Here is a 19,590-nt window from a genome sequence, read left to right as displayed (position 1 = left end):
TTTTCTTGAGCATTCCCCCACACCACCAAATGCAGCTTCATTTGAGCTTGTGAAGAGCACCCAACTCCAAGACAGCTGATTCTGCACAGCTCTTAGGTGGTTCTTTAGAGCTGGGCTCAGGGTGTTCTGTGGCAGGTAACATTCAAGTTAAAAATCAATGCCATGTGTATTTAATTTGTAGCAGCTCTTAGTCCCTGAAGCTGGACCTGTCAGCATATAATTGCTAACAAATAGGGCAGGGCTCTTTGATCAGTTCAATCAAGGAGGAAGGAGACTGCCCAATAAAACACCCATGGGTTACTCAGCCTGTTTTCCAAAAAGATCAAAGCTGGGCTTGGGCTCTTCATCCCTGCCACGTAGCACTAATACATGCATTTTAAAGTGCTCCTTGCATCACTTCTGGAGCTGGAACATGACTGAAAAAACTGAGCTGGTCAAATAGCAGAAACTGCTAACTTTATTTTCTTGGATATTTACTTTGAGATTTTTAGAAGCCTAAATCTTTTCCTAGTGCTTTCCTAATCTGTAGGTGATGATTTTGGAGACTAGCTGCCTACTAGCAACCTCAAAGTGCTGGTTCTTTTTATTGCTACTGAATCTTTGTGTAAGGACTCCATCTCCAGACAGTGATGTGCTTTTGTGGTGGGGCGGAGTGCTGTGGTTGGGCTGATGTTCAAGTAAATGACCTGACTTCTCCAGTAAAATTTGAACTGATTCCTTTCAATGTTTATTCTGTGTAGACTTAAAAAGTTGGAAGGAAACAATGGTGGTATGTGCAACGTTTCTTACACAGTCATAAACCAAAGCTGTAGTTTGAGACTCGCCTCTCTTTCTGCTGTTTGCAAACATGCCTCTTGTTGAAGAAGTGGTGTTTTATTGTAGTAACTCCTTTCCTGGAGTTACTTTTGTACACCTCTGAATATCTCTGTAGTGCATACAGCCAAACTTTCTTTGTAGTACTGAGGGCTTATCTTCTCTTCTACAGTCTTATCCACTGCTGAAGGCTTCCCAACTGGAAGAGGAAGTTATCAACTGCAGAGTCTTGAAAAATAAAAAATCCCAATTATGTGATAATCAGCTCTCCAACTAAACACCTTGCTAGATTTTTGAGAGAACTGTCAGTAAAATCCTTGTGATGCTTGCTGGATAAAGTATTCAAAACCCTTGCAGAATTGATATAATGGGGACAAATTTGACTGGGTATGTTCTCTACTATCACAAAAGCCAAGCTTTTAGTGTGGTTGCTGGATTTGAATGTGATTCGAGGGTGATATATTCACAGCCATGGAGTAATCTTATTTCTGGCTGAATGTTAATTTTTGTAGTAGTCCTGTAATGAGACCCTTTCGTGACATTTTTAGCACAATGATTATGTCCAAACAGAAGCCAGTACTGGATGATCAACAGCTGTTTGCTTAATCTAGCAAGCCTGTTAGCAGAGATTAATAGAAGCATCTCTGAAAACTGGATGGTCTAAACTCCAATCTCCAGTGGGAGCCACTGATTCAGTCAGGCTGATCTTGAGTAAACTACCAAACACTCAGTGCTTCAGATCGCTGGATGTGAAGTACTTGCTGTGAAGTTTTGCATTGGGTGTTGACACAGCGTTTGCTGAGACAAGCCATGATTCCCTTCTGTCCATATTTGAATTCCCCCATTTAAATGCTAGGGGGCAAAAAACCCAAACTAAAAAAAACCCTTCATGTCAAAGAAGTAAGATGGGAAAAGTGAAATTATGAGCTCTGTAAAGAAGGGGGATGCTGGGTGCCTCTTCCTATCTCAAACCCTAAAGTCTTGATTTGACCTCCATTTGTAAGCTGTTTGAACGTGCAGTCAGATACTTGTTTGTACTGAATGCTAAATGGCTCTATGATCATTATTTAATGAAAACCACACATGACAAATTATAGGCAAGATACTTTGTTCTTTGCTGTAGAACACATGAAACAGCCCCTAAAATCTGTCAGCCTGCTGGTGCTGTTTGTATTTTTTTGGAGATGGCTGTGTTGGTAACAGTTGGCTCCTGCTAGTCTAGGTTGAGCAGTTAATGGCTATCGAATTCCTTCTGCATCAGTAATGCCAGGAGCAGACTGGGGCTGACACAGGAGACAGTGATTTGAAAAGAGGGAAAGTCAAAGTTAGTGATGCAGAAGCACGGTGGGTGCACACGCAGGACAACAGGCTTTCCAAAGCTTTTGTTGACAAGGGATGCAATTAGAGTCAAATCCACTGGGTTTTGCCTTGTTTGTTATCCCTAAGGAACTGCTGTTTGTTCAGCTGCTTTTCCACTTCTCTTTTCAGTATGAAGGACTGTAAATCAGTCTGAAATGTTGAGCTGGCATGATTCCTGCAGTCAGAGACTGAATTCAATTGGAAAATAGGTGAAATTCTCCAGCTACTGAAGCAGGCTGAGCAAACATGTAGGATATGCTGCCCTTTGGGAACCTGTGGTGCCATTGGGGTCAGAAATGGCTGGAGACACTGTTGCAAAAACCCTCTCCTGGCTGTGGGGCAGAAATGAGTGCTACAGCCATTTCTGCAATGGAAAGATGACTCTGGAGTAGAAAATGCAAGTAAAGAGATGGCTTCATGTGTTCAGGATTTTCTCCATCCCATCTGCTTTTAAAATTGCATCTATAGATAGGATTTTGATTGCTCTGGGCTTTCTTAAAGGTTTGCTTTGAAATTTAGTCTGAAACTCTGCATTATTTTACTTTTAGTGTCAAAGCACCAAATATCCGTATGCAATTGGCTCCTACCAACAAAGTCCTTTTTTGAGTTAATTCAGTTGGAAAAAGGTGTTTCTAGAGGATATTTTGTGAATTCCAAATAAGCAAGTATGGAAACTCTATCCTTTTCTAAATGTCTCTGTACATAAGGGCTCACCAGAAAACCCTCTAGAGCCAAAGGAAATGCTCTAATCCATTATACTAGTGAAAACCCTGTTTAATCAACATATTTTCTTCCTCTTTTTATAAACTTTGTTATCTCAACAAATTTTGGGTTTGACATCACCCTTTTTCCTAGCATCAGTTCTATCCTTTTGCTGTGGATAATTGTTGTAACTGCTGTTCAAGGATCATCGTTTTGAAGGACAGTCTTGTCTTATGATGATGAATGGTGGTGAAACAATAGCTTGATTTCTTATAAGCATGCAGTGCATCCTAAGCAGAACAGCCTCAACTGGAACTGGTGATGTCTTTGAAATGCAATCATCCACTTGAGCTGTAGCTAAATGTACCATAAATGTTACTGACCTCACATCTGCCTCAGTTTAGGATTTGTCTTGGCTGGGAAAGCAGACGGCAGGGTAGTCATGCTGAGCATGATGCAGGGCTCCCAAAGCAGCATGCTGCCTTCGCTGACTTACCCCTCTAATCACCACCTCACTCACCTGACCCAAAGTTGCCTTTGCTGTACTGAACCATATCCAGCTGGGATAGATCACCAGCTGTTGTCACTCACAGACGCCATCACAACCTTTCCCCTCCTGTGAACAAGCTGTAACTTAAACCAGAAGTAAAAACTATGCCATGTGAGTTACAGGTGTGTGTTTCTTTTCCAATGGGAGCCACATATCCAGAAAAAAAGCCTAATCTCTAAAGCTTGCTCCTTCAAATACAGTCAATGGGATAACTGGGGGAAGATAACCCAGACAGAGCAGAAAATGAGGTGGCAATGAGTGTAATTTAGGCTGCAAATGTTGTCAGTGAAAAATTAGACTGGTTTTAATAGCACAGTCAGGATCAACAGCTCAGCTTATCTGTCTGGATGAACAGAAGCTGGGTTTAGAATACTCAGAGATTGTCTCTGTTTTCATGTTAATAACTTGCAATTAGGACTTGGTGGATGTGATCACATTTTTTGAACAAGTTATCCTTTTCCAGTAAGCTCAGAAGATAATTTTAGCTCTGGTTAGTGCTACAATATTACTCAAAAACAGATGCCAGTTTTACATTTGCACCTTTGTTTTTTCCACTTCTGCTTATTTTGGGATAACATTCTCAAGGACATGCCCACTCGTGAGTACAGAGTGGTGGTGTCCCTGGTGAGCATTTTCTGACTGCCTGGTCCTCAGGCAAAAAATGATATGGCCCAAACCTGTGTCAGTCATGGTTTTGGCTGTGCACAGTTCCCTGGGGCAGAGGGGATGTTAAAAGTATTCTTAGGCTTGCATGGGTAGCAGTCAAGGGCTCTGGAGTGTCTGGTGTCACACGAATGCAAACCTCGGCACTTCTCAAAGCTTGATTCCTCTAGTACCTCTCATCAATGAATCTGCTCTTCTCTAATTACTGCTCATGCCTCAAGCACTGTGGAGGGATGATCTGATTGCATGAAACACTAGATCTGACTCCTGCTTTAGTTAGAAAGAAGAGCAGCAGAGACTCATTTTCTGTGCCACCTCAAGCTTCTTACTATGGACATAAAGTTAATAATTCAATAAGCCCCTTCCAGCCAGGACACCCTGTAAGGAATACTTCCCTTTTTACAGGACCAATAAAAAAGATTCAGACATTAAGAATTTATGGGAGTTTTGTGCAAATGAGTTGCTCTCTAGCGAGTAGGTGGGTGCTGCTCTCCATCCAGTGAGACTTGGGGTGGTGTGGAGGAGGAGCTGTCACTGGGAGGTGGGGTGCTGTGGATGTCTCTGAGGGCTGGGGTTGCATCATTGCCACTGAACTTTAGTAAATGCAGTGTCCCGCAGTGTCCCAGCAGCTGAGTCTTTACAGAAGGGCAAGCAGAGGAGAGGGAATGCCAGTTTTACTTTTTAATAGAGGGGGAATAAAATACTTGGTCTCTGGTGGGGAGAGCTGCTATGATTTCAGGCACTGCCATTGCCTCAGTTCTTACAGAGTGCTGGGAAGAAAGGGTTACCACTCACCCCCACCCACAGCCAGCACTGAAGGGAGAAAAACTATCTTCTGAAGCCAACATTTTAGTGGAGAAAAGGCCCTCTAATGAGAGTATGGAGCAAGCCCAGTGCTTGTTACTATGCTGATTGGGAGTGACAAGTATATCTCTGCATATTAGGGAAATAGTTTAAAATATGCCATAGTTTTTAGCATAATAAGATGCACTGCAGATATGCCATTTTATTCTCCACAGCTGTTTACAAAAGGAAAACAAAAACCCCAAAACCCTGAGATTGGAGCAGCTGTAGTCACTCAGCTGTCAATATGGGACAAGGCTCTTTCTGCTCTTTTATTTCCACTTCACTCTGTTCTGCTGCACATATTTGGCTGTTCTGTGAATTTGCAGATCACGAGATTTTTTTCAAACTGCTTTTGATCTATACAGAAAGACTCACCCCGTTCTCATTTGAATTCATTAATACTTTGAGTAGGCATTTTAATTTTATGTTTACTGGCTTGTTTCCCTTTGTAATGTTATCTAACTGACAAGTTCGTCATGCTCTGCATTACCTTTAGACTTTTGAATCTAAAACATTTCCTCTTTCCTGAAAGCTATGATAATTTTTAGAGATGCTACAAAGGCATCTTCGTTTCCTCAGGAGAAAACCTGAATTACCCTCAGCTTTGATTACTATCTAATCAACATGGAAACACGTAATTTCTTTTACAGTATGAACAAAGTATATTTTACACCATCAACTATAGTTTGAATTGTAGTTTAAAAATCTGCTTAAGCACTAACAGCAGCATTTTGTTTGTGATATCCATGCCAGGGAATTCACAGCATTAAAGGAATTTTCTGTGTTGGAGTTTTTCCCACAAAGGTCTGCTGTCTTTTCCCCAACAATTGTGAACTTAGCACAATGTACAGAATTTTAGCAAGAGCCCTCATTCCTAAACATTTGGCCAGAAGGATGAGGAGAGGATGTGGCTTTTGCTGATCAAGCACAACCATTTCAGTGGAGAAAATGCACTACAGCTGGTCAGACAATTGATCTCATTGGTGGGGTAGTGCTGTCTTTGGGGAGGGTATAGGTGTTAGCAAATCACCAAAATGTGAATCATTCACTGTCAGAAGCATTTGGCTTGTCTCTTCTTTAAGTTCTTGTGGTCAAGTGTGGTACAGTGGGTTTGAGAAAGGAATGTGTTTTGGATGACCAGGATGATGAATGTATGATGCTTCACATTTATTTGTAATGTCCTTTTTATACTTAGAAATTGCTTACATGTGTATCTGTATGTAAATAAATGTTTAATCCTTTCCACTTGGTGACTAAAGTGTTTGATTTGTTTGGTTTTTGATTTGGACTGCAAAGCAAAATTGCCATAAATATAAAGCATTCAATTGACATGGTTTGACATTAGACCAGCAAATGAATGGCTACTGAGGATTTTCTGCTTGGGCTGAGCATACTGAGGCTCTTGCAGCACTGAGACCTCACAAGAAGAGCAGATGTAGAGCTGCTGCCCATGGGAGCAAGGTCCCTTTGCAGTAGAAGAGAAAAAAAAAAAGTAGGAGAAATTATAGAGATTTGAAATGCCAAAAAATGCCGTCATCAGGCACTAGAGGGTGGCCTTTCACAGAGGCACCATCCACTCACTGAACTTGCAAACCTGTGGCAGGTTAAACTCTTGTTTAACCTGCCACAAGATGCAAGATGTTGGATGATGGTTGGAAGCTTTGGTTGTCTTTTATTCTTTGACCTAGTAATTTTTTGTTTTTTTAATGCCATTCCTTCTGCTCAGCCTTCAACTTGCTGTTTTCATCCTCATTGAACTCCACTGGAGTGCCCCAGTGACCTGCCTTCCTCAAGGCCTAAAATCCTTTTGGACAAGATCTCCCATTTTAAGCCTTTTGTCTTTTGGTAAACACATTTCAGTTTATGCTCTGACTTCTTTTGGGGATCACATTTCCTTCCCTGTGCTGTGCCCCACATCAAAGATGACTCCTGCTAACACTTACACTGAGAAACGAGCTGTGAAGCTTGAAGACACCATGTGTCTTTTATTGCCTCTTCCACTGACCTTGAAGCTCCTTCCTTGGTAAATGTCTGACATGAGGGCTGGACCATCTGCTCTTCCTTCCCCAGGAAGCTGGCAATTGGAGTCGGTGAGAACAGAGAGGTATTTGGATAGGGAAAAGTCTGTGTGCTTCTAGGTAGGTACGAGGCAAAGGGAGGGGAAGGAAACATCCTTCAGATGCTCAGACCTCTTGGGAAGTGAATATTTACTGAAAGAGAGGAAGGCTGGAGTGTATTGCTTTTGGAGGTGAAGGCTGGAGAAAACAAATCAAATTCTTCCTGGGGAAAGGAAAGGGGCAGGTGAAGAGTGGCAACTCTTCCTTCCAAGGAGCATGCAACCAGTGGAATGTGTAAACTTCTTCTTGTTCAGCAGGTGTAGCAGCAAGGGTACAGCCTGTGCCAGGCTTTGCTGAGGGTGAAAGGAACAGGAGCACACAAAGGCTCCCTGCAAAAAGGGAACAAGCTGCCCAGGGGAAGATGTGCAAGGCTGACTGACTACAGGAGCAAAAGCAAGAGAGCTTTTTCTACCTCTCTTCCATCCTCTCATGGTCAAAGTCTCCCTACCGAGCATGTGGGGAGCTCTGCCTCGATGTCATCTTGCTGACAGGGGCCTGTCACACAACAATACTTTTTGCTCTCACTCTGTATGCAGTCCTCTTGCACAAAGCACGGGAGATCTGAGTGCCCTGCTTTAATTTCAATGGTATGGCACAGACAGTCTTGCCTAATTTAAAATCTTGCCTTGATTTATGGATTTCTATGCATAGGGAATCAATCACAAACCCAGTGTGCATTTTCAGGAGTTTTATTCCCCTCAGAATTAAACAAGCTGAGCTTTAGTCTTTTTGTACAAGCTTATAATTATAATCACATCAGCCTGCACCAAAGCTATCACTTACCCTAGTATGTGAATGAATTGTCTGGTGAAAAAAAAAAATTACTCATGCTGGACCAAACATTTCATGTCAAGACGCTGTCAGGTATATGATGTAGAAGCTCTAGCAGTGTTTCATAGCCAGCTGCATCAAGTCTCTGGTGTCTCACTTGGATCAGCTCTAACTCCTGGTGATAGAGTGGGTGCTGTCCGGTTCATCACAAGGGAGTGCTTGAAGAGGCAATGATAACTGCAGTACCCTATTATGTGCTGTAGTGTTTTGATGTCTTCAAACCTTTTCTGTATTGCCTTCCCTATGCTCAGTGATTTGGGTATGAGTAATGCTGTCTTTCACTTCAATTCTTCTACATAAGCTCTACATGCAGATTTGTAATTTCCAGGCAGGCAACATTTCTTACTCCTTTTCCACTTGCCCCAAGGGTTCATCAAGTTGGATTTTATTTGCAATATATAAAATCTTTCCAATAGGCACAGCACTTGGTAAATGCAGGCACAAATCCAGGCCTTTTCACTGGGCCTCATCCTGGAGCCCTGCCCTACCCTGACTGAAGCAGCTCTGGTGTGGTTTTGGTGTGCTGATTTGCTGGGCTAAAGCTCAGCTGGACAACTCAGCAGCAGCTTGCAAAGCCCTTACAACTTCTGCTCTTACCTCCTGTCCCTCTGGCTGTGCCAGGAGGCCTTGCATAGGGAGCTCTTGTCCTTTACAGCAGAGCCCTGCCATGTTCTGCTGTCACTGGCACTGCACTTAGCAAGCAACTCCACTCACAGGTTACCTTGGTCACAGAACCACAGAATGGTTTTGGGTTGGAAGGGACTTTAAAGATCTTGTTCCAAAACCATCTGCCATGGGCAGGGACACCTTCCACTAGCCCAGGTTGCTCAGAGCCACATCCAATCTGGCCTCGAATGCTTTCAGGGATGGGGCATCCACAGCTTCTCTGGGCAACCTGCGCCAGTGCCTCACCACCCTCACAGTGAAGAATTTCTTCTGTGTATCTAACCTAAATTTCCCCCCCTCTCAGTTTAAAAACATCATTAGCTTATCAATTAAACATTGTTAAAAACTGTGATGTCTAATTCTGCTCTTTTTCTGTCTCTCTTTTTGCTATAACAAGATGTTCCTTTTTCTTCTGTTTCTGTCTAGGGTTCAGGGACTGCAGAGCTCTAGGCCTGGACCTGTCAGCAGAAATCTTGTGCCTCTTTCCACTGCCATCTGCTGTTGCAGGATCCTTAAATACCAGAGAAACTTTCGTGGTGTGCTTGAGTATCTTGCTGGGGATAGCAAGAGGAGACAAGGTCTTTCACTGATCTGCAGAGCTGTGCTCCATGTCCTTTCAATGCCAGGCAAGTCTTTGAACCTGTGCCTAGATTTCAGCTGTAAATAAGGGGAAAAAAACCCCAAACCAACCAATGCTGACTTGAAAAAGCTTCTTTGTAGAAGGAATTTACCTGTGCAGACCTGCTGCATAACCATGTGTAACTTTTTCTTGGGTCAGCCTGCAGGAATGCCTGCAGCCTCAGCACATCTGCACCCTTGGCAGGAGAGGCTGTACCTCATTTATACCCTACTCAGCCACAGGAGAAGCTTGTTTGATTCCAAATACCCTTCTCCTTCCCATCCCTCAAAGGGAAAAGCATTTGATTAAAAGCATTGCAGAAGTTAGGCTAGAGACTGAGAAACTGAAAAAGTTTACCTGTATGTTCTGTGATGGTGATCCATGCTAAAAATCATGGATAAAGAACAAGGCAGTGACAGTAAATGCCCTTATTCCTAAAAAACTCTTCTGAACAAAGAGGGAGACTTAAGCAGATGCTGTAGAAATTATATGAGGCCTCAAACACAGGAAGATAAAAACATCCACCTTGCAGCTCAGAAGGAACCAAGTAACCGCTCCCTGTCACTAGTCACAATGTAAATGGTTCATATTTATTTTATACCTCAAAAGAAAGTCACAGCAAGTACTTTTAAGTCTGTTTCTGGTTCTACAAACGTGGTGCATCCCCTTCACCCCCTTGGAGCCCCACCAGGACCTTAAAACACTCACTCACAACAAAATGTCAGCATTTTCAGGCTGCTCAAATCCTGTGCCAACAGATTCCCACATCCTTCTGCAGGACCTGACTTAAAAGCTTACAAGCAGCAGATCCAATACTTCTCTGTTCAATGACCCTAAATGCAGCTGTTTTGGATTTGGGATACAGAAGACCTTAAAGCAAGGAGAGGGAAGACACTGTCAGAAATCTGCCACTAGCAGTCTTTAACTTGAAAAAAACCTGTAGGAAAACTGGGAGCTGCTACCAAGCTCTCAGAATGGCCCCCGTCACCCAGCTCAAGGCTGTCACAGGATCCCAATGGGCCCAGATACAAGGCACCATCAAACCTTCGATGAAAACTTGGCCCTTCTTCTGAGTCATCAGGGAAGAATCTGGAGTGGATGTGGATTCCAGGGCTGCTCTTGTGATGAAAAGACAACAGTGAACATTAAAACACTTCACCTACTTCTTCTTTATGAAGTGAGATCTATTCAATACTCACACATTTACAAAAGTGTTTATTGCACATCCTCATTAATTTTCAAGAAAATATAGTAACTACAAATTCTAATTTCCCTCATCTCTGTGGTACAAAGGGCTGAAAATAAACCTAACTCCTCTTTGCAAGGTATATGCTGACAGGTGTATAAACAATTTAACTTTTAAATAACTGTTTCCTTTCACCAGATCCTTCCCAAAAGTTAAAAAAAAAATTAAAAGAACACATCACAGAAATGTATCTTCCCTAGAATTTTGGCTTCTTAGAAAAACGGGTCTGTGCTTGGAAGAACAGCTCAGGAGACCAGAGAGTTGGCCCTTCCAACACAACCTCTGAATAATTTCCACCTGAGAGGTGATTCTCACCTTCTGAAGGGGAAGAAGTTTTCAGGACGAGATCATTTAAAAATGAGGTCCTGCTGACACTTGCAGATAAAGGCGTTAGAATCCTGGCTCTATCCCCAGGGCTTATTCTCTCATTTTGGATGAGATTTTCATTATTTTCACTGTTCTTTCTACTTTCAGAAATAGGGTTCCTGCCAGTGTGCCCACAGGTGGATTCCAAGTCAGCAGCCCAGCTAATTGTTTTTAAAGATGCAGTTGGTTTCAGCCCTTTGTTTGAAGATGGAGGGATCCACTCCTCCAAGCTGGCAGGCAGTTGGCTGTTAAGGAACTTCTGGGAAGCAGAGCTACCACTTTCTTTGTCTTTCCTGTTCCTTGGTCTCTCATGGTTCACTAACTTGCCGGTAAGCTGCTGCAGCAGAGTGTTCTGAAAGGAAGACCTGGATCGCTTGCCTTTGGAGTGGATTTTAGAGGGATTTTTAGGGGTGAAGAGGGTGATAAAAGAGCTTTTCTCCCCAACAGGCCATAGTTTCTGCAGAGGTTTTGTCATAGGAGTTGACTGTGAATAAGGAACGAAGTCCTGAGCACAAACTGAACTGCATTCTGCATCCCAAAAGGAGTAAGTTACAGGTGTACTGTGCTTGCTAAAAGCCTGAGGGGACCTGTGTAGGGATGAGCTCAGTTTTGAACTGTTACAAGGAACACCTCCATGAGAAAGCACTGATTCAGCTGTGACCTTCTCTGTCAAAGTATCTTCCTGTATTAAAGAATTACATGATTTATTTAAGAAATCCACAGGTTTTGCTACATCTCTTACACTTGCATCAAAGAGATCAGCAGAAGCATTGTAGCTGCCTTCAGGGAAGGTGTTGTTCCACTGCATCTCTTTCCTACTAACACTTCTGAAGGTATTATCTGACAGTTCTGTCAATGGTTTTAATTCTCTTTTATATATACTTCTTGCATTGTTGGGAGTTGGTGGATCAGAGACCTGGGCCCCTGTGAGTGTAAGATCCTTTTTTTGGCTTGGTGTAGAATAATTTTCTTTATTTTCACAAGAAGCTAAACAGCTTTCAGATGCAGAATGCACACAGGTGGCTGTCTTGCTCTTTTTTGAACAGGAGGTTTCTCCATGCAGCCTAATAAAAGACCAAGATGAATTTGCTTTGTCATTATTTGCTTCTTTGGACTGCACACATCTGCTCTGAGAAATGGAAGGCTCTGGTGTAACTGGAGAGGAAGCTCCACCTTCCTTGAGGGTTGAAGATAAATCATTAGGGGAAGACTCATATTGTGAGACATCACTTGGAGGGTTTGCATTTGACTGAAGACAAGCAAACACTGTGGTCTCCCAACTATCATTCCCTGCTGGTGGTAAGAGCCTCCCTGAGACACAGGCTGCAGGCAAATCACCTACAGCTTGCTTGGAATACGATTTGTTAAGATTTACACCCAACTTGTTACTTTCAAGATGGACAAATTTGCCTGCATCAAGGCTGGGTGATGTTACAACACTCCTGCCATCCTCTATTCTGGCTAACAATTCATTTAGGCTTTCTGAGAATGGGAGCTCTTCCCAAAACATAGAGTCCATCTGAGACACTCCAGCTACATTTATGTGATTAGGAGCTGAGGCATCTCTCTTGCAAACAAGGGAGTTGTGGGATTTTTCTGCATAACAATAGTTTCTACTATTAGTTTTTGGGTAATTGTTTTTTACCTCAGATTCCAAGGGATGTTGTAACAACTTGGAACTGTTTCCATGTGAACATTTGGTGTTTGAAGAGGAAACTCTCTCCAATTTATCAGTTGCAGAGATACCATCAGTCCGACTAAGCTGTGAACTCGATTCATTATCCTTCTCTTTATCCCCTTCCTTCACAGAAGAGATCAGAAACTGTGAGTCCCAAAGAGTTTGATTGTTGAGGCTTACACTGCCCAATTCTGTAGAGACAGGCTTCTCCTCTTGTTCATGCTGTTCACTTACCAGATTTCCCACTTCCAGAGTGGGAAAGTCTTCCGCTGTTACCCAAGCAACAGATGAAGTCAGACTTAAAGATTGCTGCCAGCACCCTAAAAAACTTTCCCTGCCACTAGACTGAACAAAACAGGAGCTCCTGCTCAGGCTAGACAAGTTGCTGAGCTCACTGAGAGGTTCATCTATGGGAGCTGATGACGCATCAGGTAAATATGAGCTGTTATTACAGCTCCTGAATTTTGCCGACTGCAGGAGATGATCTAAGTAGCTGAAAACAGTAAAGCCAGTAACAGCAGCATTTGGCGGGAAGATCTGGCACGCCACAAGGTTTTTCGTACTTCTATTAATTATGGAACACTTCTGCAAGACGCTGCTGGCAGCAGAACGCCCTCCATCTTCCCTTGCACAACGCTGAGGGGGGGAAAGAAAACAAAAAACCAACCAACTTAGAGAAAAAATATGACCACATGTCTTTTAAGTCAGGCGTAAATTTAGATCTCCCTTCTTGTCAGGATCTGCAGGGGAGAGAATACAAAACAGTCTGTCACACAAGGCCCTCCCTGGGAAATAAACCCTGGCAAGGGCTGTAAAGGGTATCTCAGTGAGAGGTTCTTTGCTTGTTGCAATTACAGAGTTTTGGAGCTGGCAAAACAACCAAGAACTCTGAGAAAGGACTTCACACAAAATTTCTTCCTCCCTTTAGGGCACTGAATGCTTCCGGGCCTCCTCTAGTGCAGTTCAGTGTGAATGGCTGGGAGCCTAAGGCCAGTGCTTTGCTTTTATCCAGGAGGCACTGGGCAGCACTTGAAACAAAGCACTCTGGTACCAGACACTTGACTTGGCAGCTCAACTGCCAAAGCCAGCGTGGTACTTTCTGTGCACTACATCCGTGAAAGGGAAATAAGCTACGACCTTTATCTGCTCAGATTTTTTTGGAGAGCAGTGTTCCAAGGGAGCTTCAACTGCAATTCTTTATAAAACCTGCTTCTCTCTACACTGAAATCAGAGGTGAGAAATGACATTAAACAGAGAGGGAATTAGCTCGTATTTTAAGAAGTGGATAAACCCTTTCTCATCTACCCCTCAAGGTCTGGCAAAGCCAGAGAGGCCAAAAAGCAGATATAGTTATCTCTAACAACCCTCCTCCTCCCTGAGTCTGTGCAAGGTTTAAGGCTGAAGGCTGTTAGCCAAGGACAACACCCTCCTAGGTTAGTCTTTAAAAAGTATGTTATGCTGATTCTGAGTATTATCTGGGATGTATACACAGCTGAACACAATTATACAGAAATGCCTACAGCCAAGGGCTTTACACAAAGTCTTTGAATGTGTGTTCAGCTCTTGTGTGTGCGGGAGCAGCCACAAGGCTGATGACATCTGGGACTAGTTATACTTCTCAAGGCATCAGGCCCACAGACCTGGTCAAGGGTTCTAGGTAAGAAAAGTTAATCCATTAAGTCCTCCAACCTCCATTACTTAAGATGCTGTAAATCAGGAAAAACCTCACTTCAGATACAACCTGTGGGAGAGGCAAAACACCTGCCAGGTAGGATTTAGTTCACAGATTTCATAATATGAATGACTCACATAAGCACCACTTGAAGAGAACCTTGAAGACTGATCCTATAGAAATACTGTTAAGAACTATTATTTCAAAGAGTGTTAAACACATAAAAGAGCCACCAGTGCAGATGGTGAACATCTGTACTTTAACAACATTTTGAAAATGCTCTTAAATCCAGAAATATAAAAATGGTACAAGGGGATGTGCTTCTCCTTACATTTTAGACTGGAAAGGAGAATACACGGCATGGGAAAGGTAGGGCAGTGCTTGGAAAGAGAGTCTGTTTCTTGCTCCAACTGTACATGGCTTTTTTACAGGCTCCAAGCTGTTACTGATATGCACAGGAGCTGGCATTGCTCAGGCTCTCCAAAAAGCACCCTGACAAGCTGTTAAGCTGACTACTGCCAATCAAGATGATTTTTGGATGTGACTCATTCAAAAAAAAAAAAAAAAACCAACAAAACCACAGGAGTCTTGGGGAAAAGAAGCAGAATCTTTCTCATGTCCTAGCCTTACATTTTCTCAAAAAGAAGTTGTACATGAGGGTTTGATAACTCAGTCTATACCCCTAAGTGGCTACAGAAACTCACTAAAAGGCCATAATGTGGATTAAAAGTTACCTTCACTCCAAATATAAACCTTTTTCCAATGAAACAGGTTTCCACTGCTTGAACTAATGCTCTTGTAGTTGACTCTGTGTTTGTTTCTCCTGACAGCTGATTGAAGTCTTGAATATACCTAGAATAAAAACACACAGAAGTATTGGACCAACAGAGCAAGAAGCCTTTTACATAGCATTTTAGCTGTAGTACAGTGCTAATGAGGACACATGTTAAGGTAAAGACTTTGTGCTAGCTTCAACTGAACTCAGAATGAAAACAGGAAAACCATGAACCTATAAATTCAATTCTTTAGTTCACCTAACTTGTTACTGAGATAAAGTAAACAAAACAACCACTCTGAACAAGTTCAATACACAGACAACTTTCAGGTGTTCCCCATGGTTGTGATTTTTCTGCCAACACAGTGACTGTGCAATGCTGGTCAAGATGCTGCTATTCCTTACACACCCTTCCTTCCCAGCCTTTACAGCATGGTAGTGTCCATGTAAGACACGGAAATAGCTGTTTTTCATAGCTGACAGCAGTACAGCAGTGTAGGGCAGAATGCCTGTCACAAGCATGTTATTAATGCTGCTAATATGCCATTACAAACAATTCGTCTTTGAGCCAGTGATAACACAGAGCATTGGGAAAATAACAGACTAGAGAAAGAAGCAGGGAATCTATCTGAATATCCCATCCTGGCAGTTTGACATTCCAGAAAACCTGAAACCTATCATGTGGGTGGTCAGGCTGTGAGGATTAACAGACTTTCTTAGAAATCCCTTCTTTCTTCAGGAAAATTTGGTCATACTGCCAAATAGTCACAAGGTGCATTCAAACTGTTAAAAAAGAAAAGCCAAAGTCTCTATCTGGAAAAGCCAACTTACTTAAACAAAGGAAATTCAGTCATCTCAAAAAAAGGAAAAAGGACATAAGGAAGAAGCCAAACCAACCAAGGAGTGAGGCTTACTTAATAGGTAGTAGCTGCCTCGAATAGACAAGTGGAGGATTTCTTCTACTACCTAGAAGTAATCCATCTCAAAACATCAAGATTTCACGAAGAAACAAACTTCCACGCTTTCTCAAGGTGATGGGTACCAAGAAAATGCTGGAAGGGAGCACTTTAGCAGTTACTTCCCACTCATCTTCCCACCATCTAGGCTCATTGGAGTTTTTTTAGGCTGAATAAACAGCAGCACCTATATGGTCAGATAATCTATTCCTTACCTCTGCAGATTCTCTGCGGTGACCCCAAAGAATGGATCTAAGCAACTTCCAAAAACAGTGATGTCAAACAAATCATTAGTGTCAGCAATCTTTAGGGACAATCTATATCTGTAGCTTGCTTCTTTAGCTTCACCTGTGCAGCCACATTTTAGACAGTTGAACCTGACAAAAGACAGTAAAAGGATAAAAAAGATTGAATATACGAACTTCTGTTAATCACTGCTGAGGTAAGAATTCATCTGCAGCTGTAAATATTACTACTATACTGAATCAAATATTCCATACAAAACTGTAAGATTTTTTTCTTATTCTTTACTCCTTGAGGCATTAATCTTACTAAAGGCTCAGAGCAAGATGTGTGTATTATGACAGAATGCCTCTGGATTCTTTTACTGATTTATTAAATGCTAGCCTGTTGTGAAATTGAAGGGACAGTGGGTTTTGAGAGACTGTTGGGGTGCAATTTTGAATTTCCTGCACTCATTTTTCACACATTTCATTCTGGTTTGGGATTTTTCCTCCTGCAACTTGAGTATAAATACCTAGGTTTAAAAAATAATCAGGAAAGAGCACTGTTATCTTGTACTTCAGCATTTGAAACAACAGATATCCTTGTTTTACAAAGTCAGCGCCTTCCATTTAGCACTGATATTCATTGATTTACTGTTCTTCTGTGTGTCAGAGATTTCACCCACACTGCAATTAAAAAAGAAAGCTCATCCCTTTCTGGACATGCACTCAGTGAAGAGTCATACAGGACTACCAGGTGCACTGCACATGTAGAATGAAATGAAAAAAAAAAATAAAATCAGGATTTGATCTGGAGGGGCTGGATTTTCACCACTTTGTTTAGTGTTCAGCTATCAGAGATCCCCAAGTTAAAGGAAATCAGTACATGATCCCCAAAACAGGACATACCTCCTGGAATCCAGTATCAGCCTAGAAAAGCAGTTTCGACAGGCAGGATAGATGAAGCAGGAATTCTGGATGGAAATCACAGAGGCAGCCAAGAGTCCCTGCACACTATTCATGTGCTCAGCATCACCTGAAACAAATAAGTTGAAACGGTTAGAAGAGTTCTCATGAGGTGTTAATATTAACTGCTTTTAGTAGGGTTGTTTTAACAGTTTGAACAGCAGTGTTCAGGAAATTATAGTCTCTGATTGAAAATATAAATTCTATTAATTAACTCTTAAAAAAAAAAAGGATAAAGTTATGCAATATGAAGGAACTGTTCATGGCATTTGCACACCATTGCACACAGATCATGCAAATTCTCACTTGCATTTAGGGATCTTTATTAAAATTATCCTTGGGCACAGCACTGCAGTAAATAGCTTTCTAATTCTCTTCCTTAATTTACAGTGAAGTCACAACATGGGGTTAAACACTGAACTTGTAATTCTGCAAATGCTTCAACTCCAATGACTTGGGAGAGATTATTCAGGAAATCTTGAAAAAGGCTCACAACAGCAACTATATTTGCTCCTATATCATGCTCTTTGAGCTAAAAGGGCAGCTCCTGGTCAACAGAGGCTGTACAGATTTGACAAATAAATTATTAACTAAACATTTAAATAAACAGGAGTGAATTTATTTTTATTCAGTATTACTTTCCTGCAGATTTATTTTGGCTTTATTATACTATGCTGCCCAAAACATCAAGCTTTAGGAAACTTCTCCTATTTCAGACAACTTTTTTTCTCAGCAGATGTTAAAAAAATGTAGACAACAATCATAGAATCCTGGAATGGTTTGGGTTGGAAGGGACCTTAAACATCACCTAGTTCCAGCCCCAGTGCCATGGGCAGGGACACCTTCTACTAGACCAAGCCACTTGGAGCCTCATCCAATACCTCAAATCACAGAGTTCCAACTTAAATGACCAAAATGATCTCTACAGCTGAATCAAATGACTCCTTAAAAGCCTGCATTTGCAATAGCTCTTTAATCACAGCCGTAGCTAAATATAAATCTCTCTTTGATATAAACTGCAGAATAGGAAGGGAATTCCACATCTTCATCCCAAAGCTCTCTCTGAGAGCCAGAACACCAAAGAGATAGAGAACACTCAAGTATGGCTTTTACAGGCTAAAAAAAAATCTCACATTCTATAATCAACAATGATGTTTTGTTCATATTTTGCCACCGGAAGGTTAAACTTACAGGCTGTTCCTTTGCCCTTTGGAACACCTTTCTCAGCATCCTGGCAAAAACAAGTTCTGTAACACTGAGTACTAGAAAAATGTGAGTGACTAAACTTATTGCTCTGAGTAGTTCAGATTAAAAAAAAAAAAAAAAAAAAAAGGAAAAAAAAAAGAATCCCAATATTCCCTACATCTGGAAAATGGAGGTAGGGAAAAGCTGTAATAGGGGGCCAAAGAAAATAAGAAAAAACCCATCTCTTTACAACATACAAATTAACAGAAACTAATTTGACTCAGTATATTGAATGGTGCATGCCTTCAACTCTTACCAAAAGGGAACTATTTCATTTTAGTTACAAAGATTTCTTTTTCTATGTAAAAAAGGAGTAATAAAGTTAAAGTCTGATTTTTTTATTGCCCAAGAAGGTGGGCTTGGAGAAAATAGCAGGTGCTTCGTTCCCACCTGTTTTCAACTCAGAACTTTAGAAACAAAGTTTACATAGTTTTTGTTACCTGCACTTTTACGAGACATTAAAAAACACACACACAAAAAAAACCAAAAAAAAACCACCAAAAACAAAACAAAAAAACCCCAAACTGCCCACCCCAGAAAACAGAGAACGCTGCCAGTATTAAATTGAAATACGGGAGATAAAGCACAGCGTTTGAGTGCTCACACAGGTTCTGTCAAGAGCAAACAGACTCAAGATCTCCACCTCTATTTCCCTTTGGAAGAAATACAGGACTCACTGCCGGGATACAGACTGAAAGAGGTCGGCACGAATAGATCTGTTTTACTCGAGCTTTTTGGAATAAACCAGACATCCCAAACCTCAGCGCCCGGCCGGGGAATCACGCAGCCCTCCAGCTGCTCCCGCCGCCCTTCAGCGGCCCGGCTCCCAGCGCGGTTCCTGGTGCCCTCTGGTGATCCCGCTGCCTCGCTCGCTGCCTAAGGAAAACCAAAGCATGGGTCCTTAGCACATCTCGCTCCCGTTTGCAGCCCTCAGCCTCAGCGAGCGGCCGGGCCGCTTCGACTCACCCGGGCGCGGGCTGCGCTGGGGCCGGGCCGGGCCGGGCCGGGGAGCGGCGGGGCTCGGCCGCCCGGGCCGTCCCGGGGCCTGAGGGCAGAGCGGAAGGGCGGAAGTGCGGCTGCTGCGGGCCGCGACGGGGGCGGGACGAGGCGGCGCTCAGCCAATCGCGACGCACTCCGAGGGGAGAGCTGCCCCTCTCGCCCAATCACAAAGCCAGAAAGTGGGCCGCGCCCCCGCCCGCGGCGCGGAGCGGCGAGACGGGCGGCTCACGTGCTTTGGACAGCCAATCGCTGCCTCCCCGCGATTACCTATGGAAGCCGCCTCGGCCAACCGCGAAG

At 42.5% G+C, this 19,590-nt stretch overlaps 1 protein-coding gene and 1 long non-coding RNA gene across 2 annotated transcripts; one reads left to right on the top strand and one right to left on the bottom strand.

Annotated features, from left to right (window-relative positions):
* Window positions 1-1,310: 1,310 nt before the first annotated feature.
* DDIAS (DNA damage induced apoptosis suppressor) lies at window positions 1,311-19,062 on the bottom strand. The gene is made up of 7 exons (XM_068181631.1): window positions 18,938-19,062; window positions 16,993-17,119; window positions 16,075-16,236; window positions 14,863-14,980; window positions 10,710-13,092; window positions 9,875-10,036; window positions 1,311-9,204 (listed from the first exon to the last, which is right to left on the bottom strand). The coding sequence occupies exons 1-6, from the start codon at window positions 19,044-19,046 to the stop codon at window positions 9,906-9,908; spliced, it is 3,030 nt and encodes a 1,009-aa protein (XP_068037732.1). The 5' UTR covers window positions 19,047-19,062; the 3' UTR covers window positions 1,311-9,204; window positions 9,875-9,905.
* LOC137469157 (uncharacterized) lies at window positions 9,202-10,033 on the top strand. The gene is made up of 2 exons (XR_010996374.1): window positions 9,202-9,488; window positions 9,790-10,033. It is a non-coding gene; the product is annotated as an uncharacterized lncRNA (long non-coding RNA).
* Window positions 19,063-19,590: the final 528 nt, after the last annotated feature.

This window comes from Anomalospiza imberbis, chromosome 2 (assembly GCF_031753505.1).
Source record: "Anomalospiza imberbis isolate Cuckoo-Finch-1a 21T00152 chromosome 2, ASM3175350v1, whole genome shotgun sequence".
Lineage (NCBI taxonomy): Eukaryota > Metazoa > Chordata > Aves > Passeriformes > Viduidae > Anomalospiza > Anomalospiza imberbis.
This window is presented reverse-complemented; position numbering and strand designations above follow the sequence as displayed.

Bases quoted from the DNA above. Each gene is read 5' to 3' on its own strand.
- DDIAS (XM_068181631.1), bottom strand. From the start codon at position 19,046: ATGTCTGGTTTATTCCAAAAAGCTCGAGTAAAACAGATCTATTCGTGC. The intron at 16,237-16,992 runs GTATGTCCTGTT...GTCTTTTGTCAG, and splicing joins CTGATACTGGATTCCAGGAG to GTTCAACTGTCTAAAATGTG. The intron at 14,981-16,074 runs GTAAGGAATAGA...TTTTTATTCTAG, and splicing joins ACCGCAGAGAATCTGCAGAG to GTATATTCAAGACTTCAATC.